The sequence below is a fragment of the Carlito syrichta genome, unplaced genomic scaffold, assembly GCF_000164805.1.
Source record: "Carlito syrichta isolate Samal-C Ts95f unplaced genomic scaffold, Tarsius_syrichta-2.0.1 Scaffold304264, whole genome shotgun sequence".
NCBI classification, from domain to species: Eukaryota; Metazoa; Chordata; class Mammalia; order Primates; family Tarsiidae; genus Carlito; species Carlito syrichta.
The window spans coordinates 660,338-677,799 of record NW_007248360.1 but is presented as its reverse complement, the minus strand read 5'-3'; the positions used below and the strand labels follow the sequence as shown (position 1 = coordinate 677,799).

The window sequence follows — 17,462 nt, the reverse complement described above, 5'->3', positions numbered from 1 at the left end:
CAAAAAAAAAAAAAAAAAGAGAGAGAGAAGCCGCTTCACAAAACATTCTGGCAGAAAATCACAAGACTCATCAGTACTTATGATGATGATTAATGTTTTTGTATTATTTTATTTTATTTTATTTTAGAGGCGGAGTGTCACTCTGTTGCCCAGCTGGAGTGCAGTGGCACACTCACAGCCACCACAGCCTTGACCCACTGGGCTCAGGCAATCCTTCTGCCTCAGCCTTCCAAGTAGCTGGAAACACATGCATGTGCCACCATACTTGGCTAATTTTTTTATTTATTGTAGAAACGAGGTCTAGCCATTGTTGCTCAGGCAGGTCTCGAATCCCTGAGTTCAGGCAATCCTCTCGCCTCCACCTCCCAAAGTACTGGGATTACAGGTTTGAGCCACCGCGCCCGGTAATGAATGTTGTTGATAATGCTTAACGATTACTAAAATGGTGCCTGGTACTGTGGTAAACGCTTTATATATATCATTTCATTTAACTCCCACAACAGGATGATAAAAATACTGCAATTAGTACAGGAGATGCTAATACTGCTGGTCCAGGAAACACTTCTTTTTTTTCTTTGACAGGATCTCACTCTGTCACCCAGGCCAGGCTAATTTTTAAATTTTTATTTTTATTATTATTATTATTTGTTAGAGATAGTAGTCAATATGTTGCCCACTGGTCTGGAACTCCTGGGCTCAAGCAATACTTCTACCTCAGCCTCCCAAAGTGCTGGGTTACATGCATGAGATACCGTGCCCAGCCTCAGGGAACAAACTCTGAGAAACAGTGCTTTAGCACCTACAGAGTCTTTCTTTTCTCCTGCTCCCCCTGACTGCAGAGCTCTCTGCCTCTGGTGGTTTCAACCATTTAGCAGGGGAATAGAAGCGCATGCCCAATCTCACCTACAAGGCCTGGTCCACGGGTTAAGCACTGCCAGGTTCAAAATGGCCAGTCTGACTGCTGGCCATACTACATGGCTTTTTCTTTCTCCCAAACAAAAGTTAACAGGAAAGCCAAATAACTCAGCTGCTCATAGGCCAAATAACTCAGCTGCTCATAGGCCAAAATGTATTTTCAAATTATGTTATTTTTAAGTCTGCTTTCTCAATAGCAATGATATGCTACAGCTAATCTATAATACCAAAACAGACAAACTTAAACAGTGTTGTTTGAATTTCTGGTCTTAGAGATATCTGAACACCTGCAAAATACAATGAAATACTTACACATCTTTATATTGAAATGAAATAAAAACTTCAACCCATGTCTCTAACTACTGTTGGCTTTTTTGGAGACATAACCTGTTCATTTTTAATTTAAAATAAAATAAACAAATTTCTTTGTAAAGTAAAAACGAAAGAAACATTTTTTAATGTGGTGAAACATAACTTTTTTTCATTTATTTTATTTTAGAGTTTTGGAGTAAACGTGAGGGTTTACTACATAAGTAAGTTACATACAGGTGAAGTTTGGGCTTCTAGCTGGCCCTCTCTCCCCCTAAGAGCAGACCAGGCACCCTATGGGCTAACATGTGTACCCCCTCCTCCTCTTTCCCTTCCTCTCCTAGAAATGTCTAACATCTGCCAATCCCACCCTTATGCTCATGGGACCAGTGACCAGGGCCTGCTATGCTATGAGTGAGAACATGCAGTATACAGTTCTTTGTTTCCATGATAGTTCACTTAGTATGATAGTCTCCGGTTGCATCCATGTTGCTGCAAAGGCCATAATTTTGTTCTTTATGGATGCATAATATTCTATGATGCATATGTACAGCATTGTCTTTATTACTGTTGGCTTTATAAAAGCCCAGATCAAGTGGCCAAGAAGGAAAAGAATAAGGGTGCTGACACTTTCTGAGTGGTAATTCTGTGCTAAGATGAACAATTACCCTAGAAGTGAGTTAAGATTAACCCTATTATTTAACAGATGAGTACAAAAGCTCAGAAAGATTCAAGTCACTTCCCAAGGTTCATGCCAAAGTTAAAGCCCTGATTCTGCCTCCAGACCCAAATTCTTTTTATTATATAAGGCACAAAAAAATTCCTCAAGCAAAAATGTACAGTACCATGGAAATGTAAGGCTAGATAGGCCCTTAGAGACTCCCTAATTCAATGCCTCATTTAAAAGATAACCTGCATGTGGTGGCATACCATAGTCCCTGCTACTCAGGAGGCTGAGGCAGGAGGATTGCCTGAGCCCAGGAGTTCAAGGCTGCAGTGAGCTGAGACGGTGCCACTCCACTCCAGCCTGGGCAAAAAAGTGAGACCTTGTCTGAAAAATAAACTAAAATGAAAAGAATTTGGTAAACAATCTCCAAAGATGGTCACCAAGAATTCTTTCCATCCTTTGGCTATATGCACATTGCTTCCTACATCACAGACACTTGTCTGCATCTCTAGTGCCTAACCCAGGATTTACATGGTGGAGATAAATAAATATTTGCTAATTGAGACCTCACATGAAAAAAATTGGTAGAATCTATTTCCTGTCCTCTTGACCTCGCGATTTGCTGGCCAACAGACTATGGTAGAAGTAGTGGTGTGCAAGTTCCAGAGCCCGCCCTTAGGAAGCCCAGCAGCTTAGGTTTTCATGTCTTTTGTGGAAGCAGGCCACCATGCTGTAAGGAAACTCAAGCTAGACTACTGAACCATGAGACACCTTGTGAAGAGAGAGGCTTCGTGAAGAACTGAACACATGAGAGAAGTCTTCTTGAGCTTTGTAGCCCAGTTGGTCACCGAATGCATCCAAGAGATTGACCTTAGCCAATGCCAAATAAAGCAGAAAAACTGCCCAGCAGGATTTTCTGACCCACTGAATTGTGAGAATATTGGGGCTGCTTTGTTACACAGATATAGATAACAGGAACAAAAGAGGTTAGCTGACCTATCCCTAGATAGGAATCAATAGCAAGGACTAAAATCCAACCCCCCTGACTTCTAATCCTGGCCACCTGCCACTGTAGCCCATAGTATACACTGACAAATAAGTAGGGCACCCAACAGACTGGCTGGCCTATGGCTTTGCCACAATATCCCATTCAGAAGCAGATCTGTATTAATGTGGTCGTGACCCAACTACGCAGGATGCACTAACCTACTGCTATTTAATGTCTGACGTGTTCACTTCTCACTGCAAACTTCCCGAGGTAAGAGATGAGTAACCATCGGCCTTGTCTGTGTCTCTAGTGCCTAACCCAGGGCTTACATGGTGAGGATAAATAAAGATTTGCTAATTGAGACCTTACATATGAAAAGAATTAGACTAGTCCTCACTCCAAAGAACTATGAGATCAGGAACAAATAAGAAGTCAAGGCCAAGTACCCCTAATACTATATAGCCCATCATTGTGAAATAATTACTGACAGTCCATGACATGCATAAGATGTTATTTTCCCAAACACTTTCACAGCATGATGTCTTTTATTACCAATTTGATACCCAAAAGGAACCCTGTGAAACAGACAGTGCTGTTATTCCTGTTTTATAGGTGAAGAAATAGATGCTCGGAGAGGTAATACAGCTCACCCAAAGTCATCCAATTTTGACAAGTGAAACCACAACATGAATTCAGGAACTCTAACAAAAAAATCTGATATTATTTTCATCTTCTAGAACCCTTTCCTCAAAAACCTAATGATCTACATTTCAGTAAGTAGTACAGGCACAGTGGTTCATGCCTGTAATCCCAGCACTCTGGGAGGCTGAGGTGGAGGATTGCTTGAGCCCAGGAGTTCAAGACCAGCCTAGTTAACATAGCAAGACCTTGTCTCTACACAAATCCAAAAATGAGCCAGTGACACACAGCTGTAATTCCAGCTACTTGGGAGGCTGAGATGGAAAGATCACCTAAAACCAGGAGGTTGAGGCTGTGGTGAGCCATGTACTGCACTCTAAGCTGGGTAACAGAGTGAGACCCTGACTCAATAAAAAATAAAAAAGTACTATAAAGAAACTGGAGTAACATGAATAAATTATACAGAATCGTAGATATTTAGAACCAGACATGATCTCAATACTAATTCATACTATATGGTGAATTTTTCAGATAATGAGAATTTGGATGCCAGACTTTGTACATGCCTCCTGAGAATCTATATAATGCTGTTCCATTGTGGAACACACAGTATAACATTCCTTTGTTTATCTCATATTATACTTGCAAAATATAGCACATGAGTGTGTGCACACATGTAGGGTACCTAGTCAGAATGTGATGTTTCTAGTAGTCTTAAAATCAGAATGTTATTGTCACATGCTACTCACATGGGACAAAGTGACGCATACAGAAGCATAGTTTCCTATATTACTTAATCGTGGATATTCTAAGGGGTCACTACCAGAAAAGGATCTAAAAGGACAATAAGGATACACTGTGCAACGTTACATTATTGAGCTAATGACCAGACTGCTGCACTCCTAGGCCATTTCAGTGGAATGTCATTTCCATGGAATTCCCTAGGATTAGAGAATCCAAGGACACTCTCAATCCCCTCCCCACCCCTAAAATGCTCAACCAAGCATCCTCTAAACTGACAGTAACGAAAACAACAAAGAAAGGTGAGTAGGAAGAGCCATAAAGGTAAAAACATCATGACTTCATGACTTTGACCCCCTTAGTCTTTACTGCTAGGACCAGGGCCGGGCTGGGCTGGGCTCCCAAAGCTTTCCAAGGACAAAGGAGATCCTTACTCTCAGCTTATCACTGCCAGGCTCCTGAATCTGGAATGGAAGCATTCAAGAGGCAGTCCTAGTTGGGTGTGGTAGCTCACACCCCAAATCCCAGCACTTTGGGAGGCCAGGGCAGGAGGATCACTTGAGCGCAGGAGTTGGAGACTAGCCTGGGCAATACAGCAAGACTTCATCTCTATGAAAAAAAATTTAAAAATTAGCTGGGTGTGGTGGCACAAACCTGTAGTCCTAGCCACTCAAGAGACTGAGGCAGAAGAACCACCTGAGCCCAGGAGTTCGAGGCTGCAGTGAGATGTGATTGTGCCACTGCATTCCAGCCTGGGTGACAGAGTGAGATCCCAACTCAAAAAAAAAAAAAAAAAAAAGAGAGAGTGAGGCAGTCCTGTTTCACTCCGAATGCTTTCCCTGAGTCCACTCTGGATAGTTTTGATGGTTGAGACTATTTTCCCTGCAGTGTTGGTGGGGGCATATCCTAGTGAGAGAACTCCAGAGGAGAAGCAATCTAAATGTACACATGCGTGGCAGGCCATGGTAGCAAGCACGCACACAACCACCTGGCAAACAAACAGGCATTTAGGATGTCACAGTAATTTAAGAATGAGCCAGCGATTTAAAATGCACTTTAGTTGCTGTGCTTCCTTGGATCACAGTATCTGCAGAAAAATAGCTACTTCACAAAACATAGAACAATGACGCCCTCTACAGCCTTTAGAGAGAATCCAAGGTGTTGACTGAATTCATAATATTTGGTGAGAGATCCTGAGTTTATTTTTCTAGCAAGAATTAATTTTTACACTATAATAATAAAAGCACATGCTTTTTATGTGTGTTGAAAAAAATTAAAATATCAAGGTCTAATGCTAAGGAGTTAATTAAAATAAAAGAATAATGTACAGATATTGTAAACCATTATACTGAAACATTTTACTTTTCTGAAGTACATATAGAAGTAAATTCTATGAATTGGCATTTTGACTATTCACAGAAGCTATTTTCAAAAAGAATCATTAAAAAAAAATTTTCAAAGTGGAATTGAGGATTCCTAAAAGAAGAAATAGATAGAGATAAAATTTTTTAAGAAAAGAAAATACAACAAATTGAAGATTCAACCTTCCTTGACTGGAAGTGAAAAAAAGACCAGGAAGAAATACCTCAGCTTGAGTGTTTTCTCTATTCTCCACAAGCCATGACAAAAAACCTTCTTTGGAACAAGGAAAGTGAGAGGTATTGGCACCTCAGGAAAGCTCTAGAATATTCAAGGCTTGTGTGGACACAAGAGAGGCAGAGCACAGGTCCTCCTTCTCAGGTGATGTGGTTGGTAATAGTGCGTGTAAAAGCACATGTGTATAATATAAAAACAATTGAAGAAGATACACAAAACAGGACAACATAACCTGCAAATCATGGTCAAAGGAACACAAAGTAATATGGTAATCAACACGGGAAAAGTTTAGATCGTGTATCAACCTTGGTCAAGCCTGGGAAAAGCTAATCCGCACAGACCAAGGAAGAAGAGGGGAGAGATAACCAGTGGAGAGGAAACCACAGAACAGATGACTGCAGGAAACGCAAATACATTAGTTTCATAGGGATAGGTGGGTCATGCTCCCAGCTCCAAGGTGAAAAAATAGGTCAAAGTTAAAGAGGAAAGGGAACATAATTATCAGAGTGCCTTAAGTCTAGCTGGAGAGTTTAGATTAGATCTGATTAAACAAAAGGAATTACCCTGATCACTTAAGCAAGGAAGTAACATGATGAAAATGGTGTTAAGAAAACATTGCCCTGGCACTTGTCTCGATGAACTAGAATGACAGGACAAGAGAGGCCCAGAGATTGCTCAGAGATTAACGCAGGAAGACAAACAACAAGAATAATAAAGGCTTGAACTTGCAAGCAAAGGTATGAGAAGGAGCAAAATGAAGATACTCTGTGGAGGATGGATGCATTAAGTGGGAGACTAAGAATGGGGGACACAAAGACATCATTTGAAGCCCAGGGTGCATGAAGGTGGGATCACAGATGTTCAAAGCAAAAACCAGTATAGAAGAAAGCAATGATAAACTCAGTTCTCAGAAGTTTTAGGGATTAATTTAGGCAGAAACTTTTGGAAGCAAGTGGAAAGCTGAGCCTGAAAAGAGATGAGAAGCCAAGGCTGTATTTAAATACTTTTTAGTCATCCAAAACAAGAATAGATTCATTTTTCTATTGTCACATGAGGAAAGGATTGAGAAAGTGAAGCCCAGAAAACAGAGTATCTGGCTAGAAAGGCAGAGAGAACACTTGGAAAAAAGTATCAAGTTCAAGAAGCACTTTATTTCAAATGCCCTACAAAGTGAGAGGGTACCTAAAAGTTTTAAACCTGAGGTAGAACAAATTGGGTGACTGTCGGTGAATGTTTATGAATTCTATTTCTATTCTATCAAGTAATCAGCAGATGAAAAGTTTAAGTATCAAGAGAATGTAGAAGTGCTTTGAAAAAGTTTCACAAAAACAAATGATGCAAAAACATTCTCAGGGATAAAGGTGGCACATTCCTCACTCAAATTTATTTCTAGTAAAGAATATAATCATATAAAACTTGTGACTTCCTCTATTAAAGTACTTGAGTTTTAATTATTTCTTAAAATTTAGTAGAAAATCAGTGCCTTGAATTCAAGTGAAATGAAAATATTTGCGTAAATTTTTTTTCAATGTGACACACAAAATCAGTGCATCAATGATCAATTTTCACTGATAAAGTCAGTATCACTCTCATTCCAGTGGACCAAAAAACCTAGGATGAAGGATTTAAGTGGTTCCTTGAGGCAAACCAGCAAGACAAAAAAGTCTAATGATTACCCATTTGCTATCCAACTGTCTCTTTCTGAAAGTTTAAAGCATTTCTCTTTACTTTTACTATAAAGCGGAAATTACTGTCAATTCTTAGGACTATTTCTCTTTTTGTGGTGTTCTAAGGAATGCAAAGAATAAGGTTAACTGAAATTCAGAGCAGAGCATTAAACTATAATTGCTACAAAGAAGTGGAAAGAAAAACAGAGATAGTAAAGATGCAGGAAGCGTTACTAAAGGAAAAAAAGTTAAATCTCTCCTTTCTGCCTAAATATTAATAAAACTGTAAGTCTTTTACTTTAGATTCAGAAAATGAATCAGGCTCCTAACCCCAAAGTTCCAGCCCTTCCCTCTCACGGAATAAAAAGTAGACAACTAACAACAGCAAAAATAAAAGCTTTCGCCTCCTGGACAGGGTGGGAAGAAGGAGGAGGGGGTCATTACACATTCCCTCTGGAAGACAAAGCCAGATCCACATTCCAGGGAAATCTGGCGGTCCGAGTTTTTCCTTAAATACAGATTGGCCTGTCACTAAGCCAGGCTCTGTAATCTTCCCAGGCTGCCACCGCGAGGGAAGCCAGGAATCCCTTCTAATTAATCAAGCCCTCCCAACAAAAATTTTCCCACCCACAATAAAGTGGGTTGGGGGAAGGGGAAGTAGCAAAGCAAGCTTTGTAGCCAAAGGAATTCTAGACTTTGGTGTAATACCTAACTAATCCAAGAAAACAGATGCAGGAAGCAGAGGAAATGATCTACAAGACAGACAATGAGGTAGGAAACTTTCACAGTACTGCTTCGCTGGAACCCAGAAGTTAGAATCATAAAATCATAGGATGTAATTATTATTGGGAGTGAGGCCTGGCAACATTCTATATTTTTTCAAATCCCTCTACAGCAGGGGGGTGGACACATAAATTTAACTGAAGTAGACACTATGCATATTATTTGACACTTTTAATAATGCATTATTCAGATTTCTGATTAAAGTTTTGTTTTAATGGATAAACATCCATGATTAATACGTTATGTGTCCATGTCTATTTCTTGCTTCCACTTGCAGCAAAGGAAATGCCTTTACCTTGGCCTGGCTAATTTACTCTGTTCTTGTAGTCAGTTTAACCCAAGGTGGCTTCGTTGAATGCTGACTCTGACAAGGCACAAGGAGGTAGAGGTGGGAGTGCAGAAGAATGCAATAATTTAGACCTGTGATGTCTACTGCAACACCATCAGCCACCTGTGCCTCCTGAGCATCTGAAAAGTGGCTAACAGAAATGGAGATGTGATGTAAGAGATATATTTATATACACATTATATATATAAACCAGTGTGTGTGTGTGTGTGTGTGTGTGTATGTGTGTGTGTGTTTCAGACTTTGAAGGCAATAAGGTCTTTGTTGCAACTACTAAACTCTCCACTCCACTGTAGCATGAAAGCAGTCAGAGATAATATGTAAGCAAGTGGGAGTGGCTATGTTCCAGCAAAATATTTACAGAAGCAAGCAGCTGCCATGTGGGCTGTAATTTACAGACCACTGATTTAGACCTTTCTTCCACCCTATAGATCTTAGAATTTTGGAAATTTGAAAATACTGGGATAGGTGCAAAGCTTGGTTTATGATCACTGAGGAGCCTTGGGGAGACAAGAACCTGCTGCTGCCACTTCTTTCAACTGAGACAGGAGTCATCACTGAAGTACAGGATATAGCCCTGACATGGGCTGCAGTGGCCCAGAAGTCTAGTGTTCCTGAAAGCTGTAATTCCAAGGACTCAGTCATCTCATGCCCTGCTACCATTTTCTGGAAATCTAGCCTAGGAAGCATTAGAAGAAAGAGTTCAAGAGTTAGATGTGGTGACTCACGCCTGTAATCCCAGCTGATTGGGGGGCTATGGCCAAGATCCTGCTTGTGACCAGGAGTTCGATTCTAGCCTAGGCAACACAGCAAGATGCAGAAAAGAAAAAAATGAGTTCAAGTCCAGGGCCACAGCAGTTTTGTTTTGTTTTGTTTTTTAAAGCACTCATACGTAGGAAGGTCACAAAATCTTTTTTCATTTGAAAAGGATAAGCTGTTTACATGGATAATTAATACCATTCCAGAGGAAGTCTTAGAATAAACAACCCAGATCAAGAAGCAAACTAGTATTCATTCCTTTTTCTGTTTCTTTGGAAAGCTTGCTCTAAGTACTTTTCAAACCAGATAAACATAGTCTTTAGAAATACGGTGGTAGTAGATGTCACCACAGATGTATCTGTATGAAAAACCTGTGGAGGTTAATTAATTCCTTTTAAATTTTATTTAACCACACAATTTTTATATTAATGCATGACACAGATTAAAATGTCATATCAAAACCAAACCTCAAGCTGGTGGGATGGCACACACCTGCAGTCCCAGCTACTCAGGACGATGGGCAGGACGGAGCATTTGAACCCAAGAGTTCGAGACCAGCCTGGGCAACATAGGGAGACCTCAACTCTTAAAAAAGTCAAAACAAAACTCAAGCCTCTTTTGCCTCACCCAGCTCCCACTCTCACCCCAACTCTCACTCACCAGGGACAACCATTCTGAAACTTAGCTTTTGGATCTAGTATTTATCATCATATTTCTAAACACTATGTTTATACTATAAATTTCTTATTATTTCAGTTTTACATACTATCTATATGAAAAATGGGGACTTAATACTTAGGTCTGCCCTCCCACATATCTCCTTTACCAACCTTCCAAAACTTGGAGTTCACAATATTATGAAATTTAACCTCTGTTCAAAGCTAAGCCATGTAGTGCACTATGCTTACTGTCCTATTTTGCACAATTTTTTGTTGACCTTAAGAGTTGCATCATTTTTCTTTTGTTTCTTGTATTCCTATAACTAAATCATTCCCACACTCCTTCACAGACCTAAAAAAGTCTCTTCTCAATGCATTTAAATACATGAGGTATGGTGGCTCAGTCTGTAATCCCGCGCCTTTGGGAGGCTGAGGTGAGTGGATTGCCTGAGCCCACGGGTTCGAGACCCACCTGGGCAGCGAGACCTCATCTCTACAATAAATCAAAAAATCAGCCGGGCGTGGTAGCGTGCGCCTGTAGTTCTGGCTACTCGGAAGGCTGAGGCGGAAGGATCGCCGGAGCTCAGCAGGTCGAGGCTGCGGTGGCCGGAAGCGGCCACTGTACTCCAGTCTGGGAGACAGAGTGAGACTCCAACTCAAAAAAAAACAAAAACTGAGACACCATACTAGAAATCTGAGACACATAGAACAGCCATGTGTATGAGAACTGAAGGATAACAATTAACAGACCCGACAATTGACAAACCCAGGTGAGATTCCAACCACAGCCAACATCCATTGCCAGTCACATGAGTATACCTTCTTTCATGTTCCACCTAAAGTGAGCCCCTGGATAACTGCAGCACCAGCCGGCATCAAAAGTGGTTGGTGTCTTAAGCCACTAAGTTTTAATGTGGTTTTTAAGCATCAATAAATAATGAAGACATTTCTCAGTAGCAATAACAAATGCCAGAAGCCAATAGAAAAATATATTAAAGTTGTGAGAGAAAATAATGCTCAGAATTCTAAAACCAACTAAGTATCTTTCTAGAGTAAGACCAAAATACATTTTTAAAGACAGATAGTGAAAGTTCACCACTTATATGCTCTCACAGAAAGAGATGTTAAAGAAAACAAATAAAAGAAACAGTTGTAAGCAAGGATGTTTACAAATATGTTGGTAAATCTAAATAAGCACTGACTTGGTTAAAAATAAGATAGTACCTCATCAACAAGGGTACCTGCATAATCAACGTTGAATTGATTCAACTAATCCTGAATTGTACCCCACATCTTTATAACAAAAAGAAGAAGAAAAAATAAGATAGAACTACAATATCACATAGTATCTAGTCTGACGAACCAACTACTATAATTTATATTGCGATGTTCAAGTTTTGAATTTGACCTTAAGATAACACTAGCATACAATGTTCTAAATAACAGCCAACATATATGAAAGCATCACCAAGATCTTATGCTCACTATTCATCAGCTCTTCCCCTCTCTTCCCCACCACCCTTCACACAGGATCTTTCCAGCCCTCCACACCTGAGAAGGTCTCAGCCCCAGTCATCAAGGGATAGAGAGAAGACACTTAGAAGAGAAAACTGAAAGAAGGCAGTCAGGCAAGAGAAGTATCTTCTGGCATTCACTCAGGTATAGCATTTGCTGCCTACTTCTTTCACTGTGATCTTTTATCTGCTTTAACATAATAAGAAACCATGCCATGGACATGCAACATGAATGATAATTTTTAAAGACCAACTTATGACCAAAAACATCTTATGAAAGACTTGAAGCAAGGAACTCCTCATAATCATATGAATTATTAATTTTCTCTCCCACCTCCTTCTTAAAATACAGATTTTTCCTGAAATTTCAGCTAGTTGAAAAGCTGAGGTGGGAAGAACATCTGAGACCAGGAGTTAAACACCAATATGGGCAACATAGTGAAAGCTCACCTCTGGAAAAAAAAAAAAAAATTAGCTAGTCATGGTGGTGTGCACCAGTAGTCCCAGCTACTCTAGAGGCTGCGGCAGAAGGATGGATTGAGCCCAGGAGTTCACTGTACTCCAACCTGGGCAACAGAGCAAGACCCAGTTTCTAAAAATAAACAAAAAAAGAAAAGGGACATTTTAAAATGTGTTTCCAGAAGGTAATATTAAAAAAAAAAATTGTCAATGTGCCTACTTAAAATTTCAAGAGTCCCAAATAGAAGGAGTAAAATATTCAGAACTTTAATTTTCAACACAGAACTCAGTTATATTTTAAAAATGATTAATCATTTTAAACAGATTATTAAGTATTACTTACTTTAACAGCAAATTTCTTAGATGCCATGGCTTTCTGATTCCACAGTACAGAACTTTAAGAGAGAAAAAAAGAAATTTATAATTAGGTATATCAAAATCTGTTTTTATTTGGACATTTTATATAACAAATGTTGGCTGAATAATAAAATATCAGTGGATATTTGTGAGATGAATGTTCACTTATAATTACCCTTAATCAAAATACTGTATTAAATTAATAACTCAGGTTGAGCGTGGTAGCTCATTCCTGTAATTTCACACTTTGGGAGGCCAAGGTGAGAAGATTGCCTGAGCCCAGGGGTTCGAGGCCAGTCTGGGCAACTTGGAGAGACCTCGTCTCTACAATAAATCAAAAAAATTAGCTGGGCATGGTGGTGCGTGCCTGTGGTTCTAACTATTTGGAAGGCTAAGGCTGAAGGATTGACTGAGCCCAGCAGGCCGAGGCTGCGGTAGCTGTGAGCATGCCATTGCACTCCAGCCTGTGTGATGAAGTGAGACTTCAACTCAAAAAAAAAAAAAATTAATAACTCAGCTGGGCACAGTGGCTTACGCCTGTAATCCCTGCACTTTGGGAGGCCAAGGTGGGAAGATTGCTTGAGCCTAGAAGTACAAGACCAACCTGGGCAACATAGAGAGACCTTGTCTCTATATAAAAAAATAAAAATAAAATTAGCCAGACATCATGGCATGTACCTGTAGTCCCAGCTGAGGTGGAAAAATCACCTGAACCCAGGAAGTCAGGGCTGTGGTAAGCCATGATCATGCCACTGCACTATAGGCTGGGGAACAGAGTGAGACCTTGACTCCCGCCCCCCAAAAATTAATAGCTTCAAAACTGCCCACAAAAAAAGCATAGGCCTAGATGGCTTCCCTGGTGAATTCTATCAAATGTTTAATATCAATCCTTCACAAACTCTTTTAAAATATTAGAAGCATAAGAAAAACCTCTTAAGTCACTCTAAGAGACTAGTATTATCTTGATGCCAATACCAGAGACATGCCAAGGAAACTCTGTACCAATATTCCTTATAAAGACAGACATAAAAATCTTCAACAAAATGCTAGCAAATTAAATACATTATCATAAAAAAAGATTATACACCATGACCAAGTTGGATTTTTCCCAGGAATGCTAGAGTGGTTTAACAACTTAAAATTAATCAATATAATACCATATGTTAATAAAATAAAAGGAAAAAAAAACATGTGATCATCTCAAATACAAAAAATTAACAAAACCCAAAATGCTTTTTTGTTTTTTAAAAATCCAATATAATAGGAATAGAATTCCTCAACCTGATGAAAGGTATCTAGGAAAAATCCACAGATAAAATCACACTTAACAGTGAAAGACTGAACATTTCCTCCCATAGCATGAGGAAAAGACAAGGATATCAGCATTTGCCATTTCTAATCAACACTGTACTAGTGGTTCTAACCAAGGAATTAGGCAAGAAAAAGAAATAAGAGGCATTCAGATTAGGAAGGAAGAGATAAACTATGTCTATTTACAAATAACATGCTCTTCTATAAAGAAAACCCTAAAAAATCACCAAAAACTACTAGAATTACAAAACAAGTTCAAGAGTCCAGTGAAATGGCTCATGCCTGTAATCACAGCACTTTGGGAGTATAAGACAAGAGAACTGCCTGATTCCAAGAGTTTGAGACCAGCCTGGGCAAACTGGTGAGACCTTGTGTCTATTAATAAATCAAAAAATTTGCTGGGCACAGTGGCATGTGCCTGTAGTCCCAGCTACTCAAGAGGCTGAGGTGGAAGGATTGCCTGAGACCAGCAGGTCACGGCTGCAGTAGCCATGATCATGCCCCTGCACTCCAGCCTGGGTGATAACAGAGTGAGTCAACAACTCAAAAAAAAAAAGAAAAAGAAAAAAAAGTTCAGCAAAGCTGTAGACCATATGCCAGCAATGAGTAATCCTAAAATGAAATTAAGAAAACAACTCCATCTTCAATAGCATTAAAAAGAATATTCAGAAATAAATAACAAAATAAGTATACCAAATGCTATAAAATACAATAGAAAGAAATTAAAGACTAAAGTAAACAGAAAGCTATCCCATGTTCATGAATCAGAAGACTAATACTGTTAAGATGAAAATATTCTCCACTGTTCTACAGAATCAACACAATCCTTATCAGAATCCCAGGTGTTTTTTTTAAGAGAAATTGACAGGCTTATCTTAAAATGCATATGAAAATGCAAGGGATTGGGAGTAGCCAAAACAATCTTGAAAAAGAAGAACAAAGTTGGAGGATTCACACTTCCTCATTTAAGAACTTACTACAAAGCTACAGCCATCAAAATGGTATGGTACAGGTTGAGTATTCTTACCCAAAATGCTTGGGACCAGAAGTGCTTCAGATTTCAAGTTTTCAAATTTTGGAATATTTGCAAATATATAATTAGATATCTTGGGAATGAGACCCAAGTCTAAACAAGAAATTAATTTATCTTTCATATATACCTAATACACATAGCCTGACAATAATCTTATACAATATTTTTGTACATGAAACAAAGTTTTGACTTCATTTGTGTAGCTCATCACACAAAGTCAGGTGTGGAATTTTCCACTTGTGGTGTGATAAAGTGCTCAAAAAGTTTCAGATTTTGAAGAATTTCAGATTTTGAATTTTTAGATTAGGTATGGTCAACCTGTATTAGCATAAAAACAGATACACAGATCAATGGAACAAAACCAAGAGACCAGAAATAGATTCTTAACATGTATGGTCAATAAATTTTCTTTTTGTTTTTCCTCCAGGCAACCATGTATGGTCCTAGTAAACAGATTTTCAAAAAAGGTACCAAGATAATTTGACAAAGAAATAGTTTGTTAACAAATGGTATGAGGAGACAGCCCACAGAATGGAAAAAAATATTTGCTAACTGCATATCTGACAAAGGCCTGACATCCAGGATCTACAAGGAACTCAAACATGCCAAAAAGAAAAAAAACAAACATCCCCATTAAAAAGTGGGCAGAAGACATGAATAAACACTTCTCAAAAGAAGACATATGAGAAGATATACAAAACATGAAAAAATGCTCAGCCTCACTAATCATTTGGAAATGTAAATCAAAATCACACTGAGATTCCACCTAACTCCAGTAAGTATGGCCATTGTAATGAAACAAAAAACAACAGATGCTGGTGAGGATGCAGAGAAAAGGGAGCGCTTCTACACTGCTAGTGGGAACGCAAACTAGTTCAACCTCTATGGAAAACAGTGCGGTGATTCCTAAAAGAACTAAAAATTGACCTTCCATACAACCCAGTATTCCCCCTTCTCGGAATATACCCAGAGGAACTTAAATTACTCTACAAAATGATACCTGCACACACATGTTTATTACAGCACTATTTACAATCACAAAAACATGGAACCAACCGTGATGACCATCAAAACTAGACTGAATAAAAACTAATGTGGAGCCGGGCTCGGTGGCTCAGCCTGTAATCCCACGCCTTTGGGAGGCTAAGGTGAGTGGATTGCCTGAGCCCGCGGGTTGGAGACCTGCCTGGGCAGCGAGACCTCATCTCTACAATAAATCAAAAAATCAGCCGGGCGTGGTAGCGCATGCCTGTAATTCCGGCTACGTGGAAGGCGGAGGCGGAAGGATCGCCGGAGCCCAGCAGGTCGAGGCTGCGGTGGCTGGGAGCGGCCACTGTACTCCGGTCTGGGCGACAAAGTGAGACTCCAACTCAAAACAAAACAAAACAAAACAAACAAACAAAAAAAACTAATGTGTAACATATACATGATGGAATGTTACACAGTCATAAAGAAGAACAAAATTATGGTCTTCACAGCTACTTGGATGGATTTAGGGTCTATAATACTCAGTGATTTATCACAGAAACAAAGAACTTGAATAGACATTTCTTCAAAGAAGATAGACAAATGGCCAATAAGCATATAAAGAGATGCTTAACATCACTGGCCATCAAAGGAATGCAAATCATAACCTCAATGGATTATCACTTTATACTCAGTCTTTGGGATGGCTAAAATCAAAATGACAAACAATAACAGGTGCTGGCAAGGATGTGAATAACTGAAACACTCATACCTTGCTGGTAGGAATGTAAAATATTACTGCCACTTTGGACAACTGGATAATAGTCTGTCAGTTTTTCAAAATTACGACCCAGCATTTCTAATTCAAGAAAAATAAAAAAATTATGTCCATACAAAAAAACTATATAGAAATGTTCAGAGAAGCATTATTTATAGTAGCCGAAAAGTAGGAACAACACAAGTGTTCATCAACTGATGAATGGATAAACAAATGTGTTATATCACACAGTGGAATATTATTTGGCAATAAAAAGGTAACTACTCCCCTTTACTGTGCCAGCCAGGTACATGCCCTTTAGACCCTGGCAGAAGACTGAAGTATTGTTTGTATAAGGTAAGACAGGCTCTCTAGTCCACAGAACACAGCACAGTACAACGTGGTGAAGACCCCACTGAAAAAAGAGAGGTGAAGGAATACTTACAAACTGAGATCTTTGATAAACATGCGTGTGCAGGTATCTTTTTGGTAGAATGATTTGAGTTCCTCTGGGTATATTCCCAGTAGGAGGATTGCTGTGTCATATGAAAGATGAATTTCTAGTTCTTTTAGAAATTGCCACACTGTTTTCCATAGAGGTTGAACTAGTTTGCATTCCCACCAGCAGTGTAGAAGCATTCCCTTTTTTCTGCATCCTCACTAGCATGTGTTGTTTTTTGTTGTATTAATAATGGCCATTCTCACTGGGGTTAAGTGGTATCTCAATGTGGTTTTGATTTGCATTTCCCTGATAACTAGGACACTGTGGGGGGGCGGCACATAACCTCAATAAGGGTAGCTGATCTCAAACCAGGCAAAGTGGGGACCGAAGGGAGGCCCAAACTTTACCTGTATGATGACCTCTTGAATACCTAATCCTGAAATGTATGCTACATCTTTAAAATAAAATTTTTAAAAAATTGAGACCTTCCCCAACCTGCATGTCCCTCTACCCTGCCTAGCCTCTCCAGGCAGGAGACTGAAACCTCCTTACTC

At 39.3% G+C, this 17,462-nt stretch overlaps 1 protein-coding gene across 1 annotated transcript in view; it reads right to left on the bottom strand.

Moving 5' to 3' along the window:
- The window catches only part of SLX4IP (SLX4 interacting protein), a 189,072-nt gene that overhangs the window by 158,396 nt on the left and 13,214 nt on the right, over nt 1-17,462 (bottom strand). Inside the window, exon 2 of the mRNA XM_008059582.1 lies at nt 12,386-12,437. Coding sequence (XP_008057773.1) covers nt 12,386-12,412 — 27 coding nt within the window. The 5' untranslated portion in view covers nt 12,413-12,437. The remainder of the gene's footprint in view (nt 1-12,385; nt 12,438-17,462) is intronic.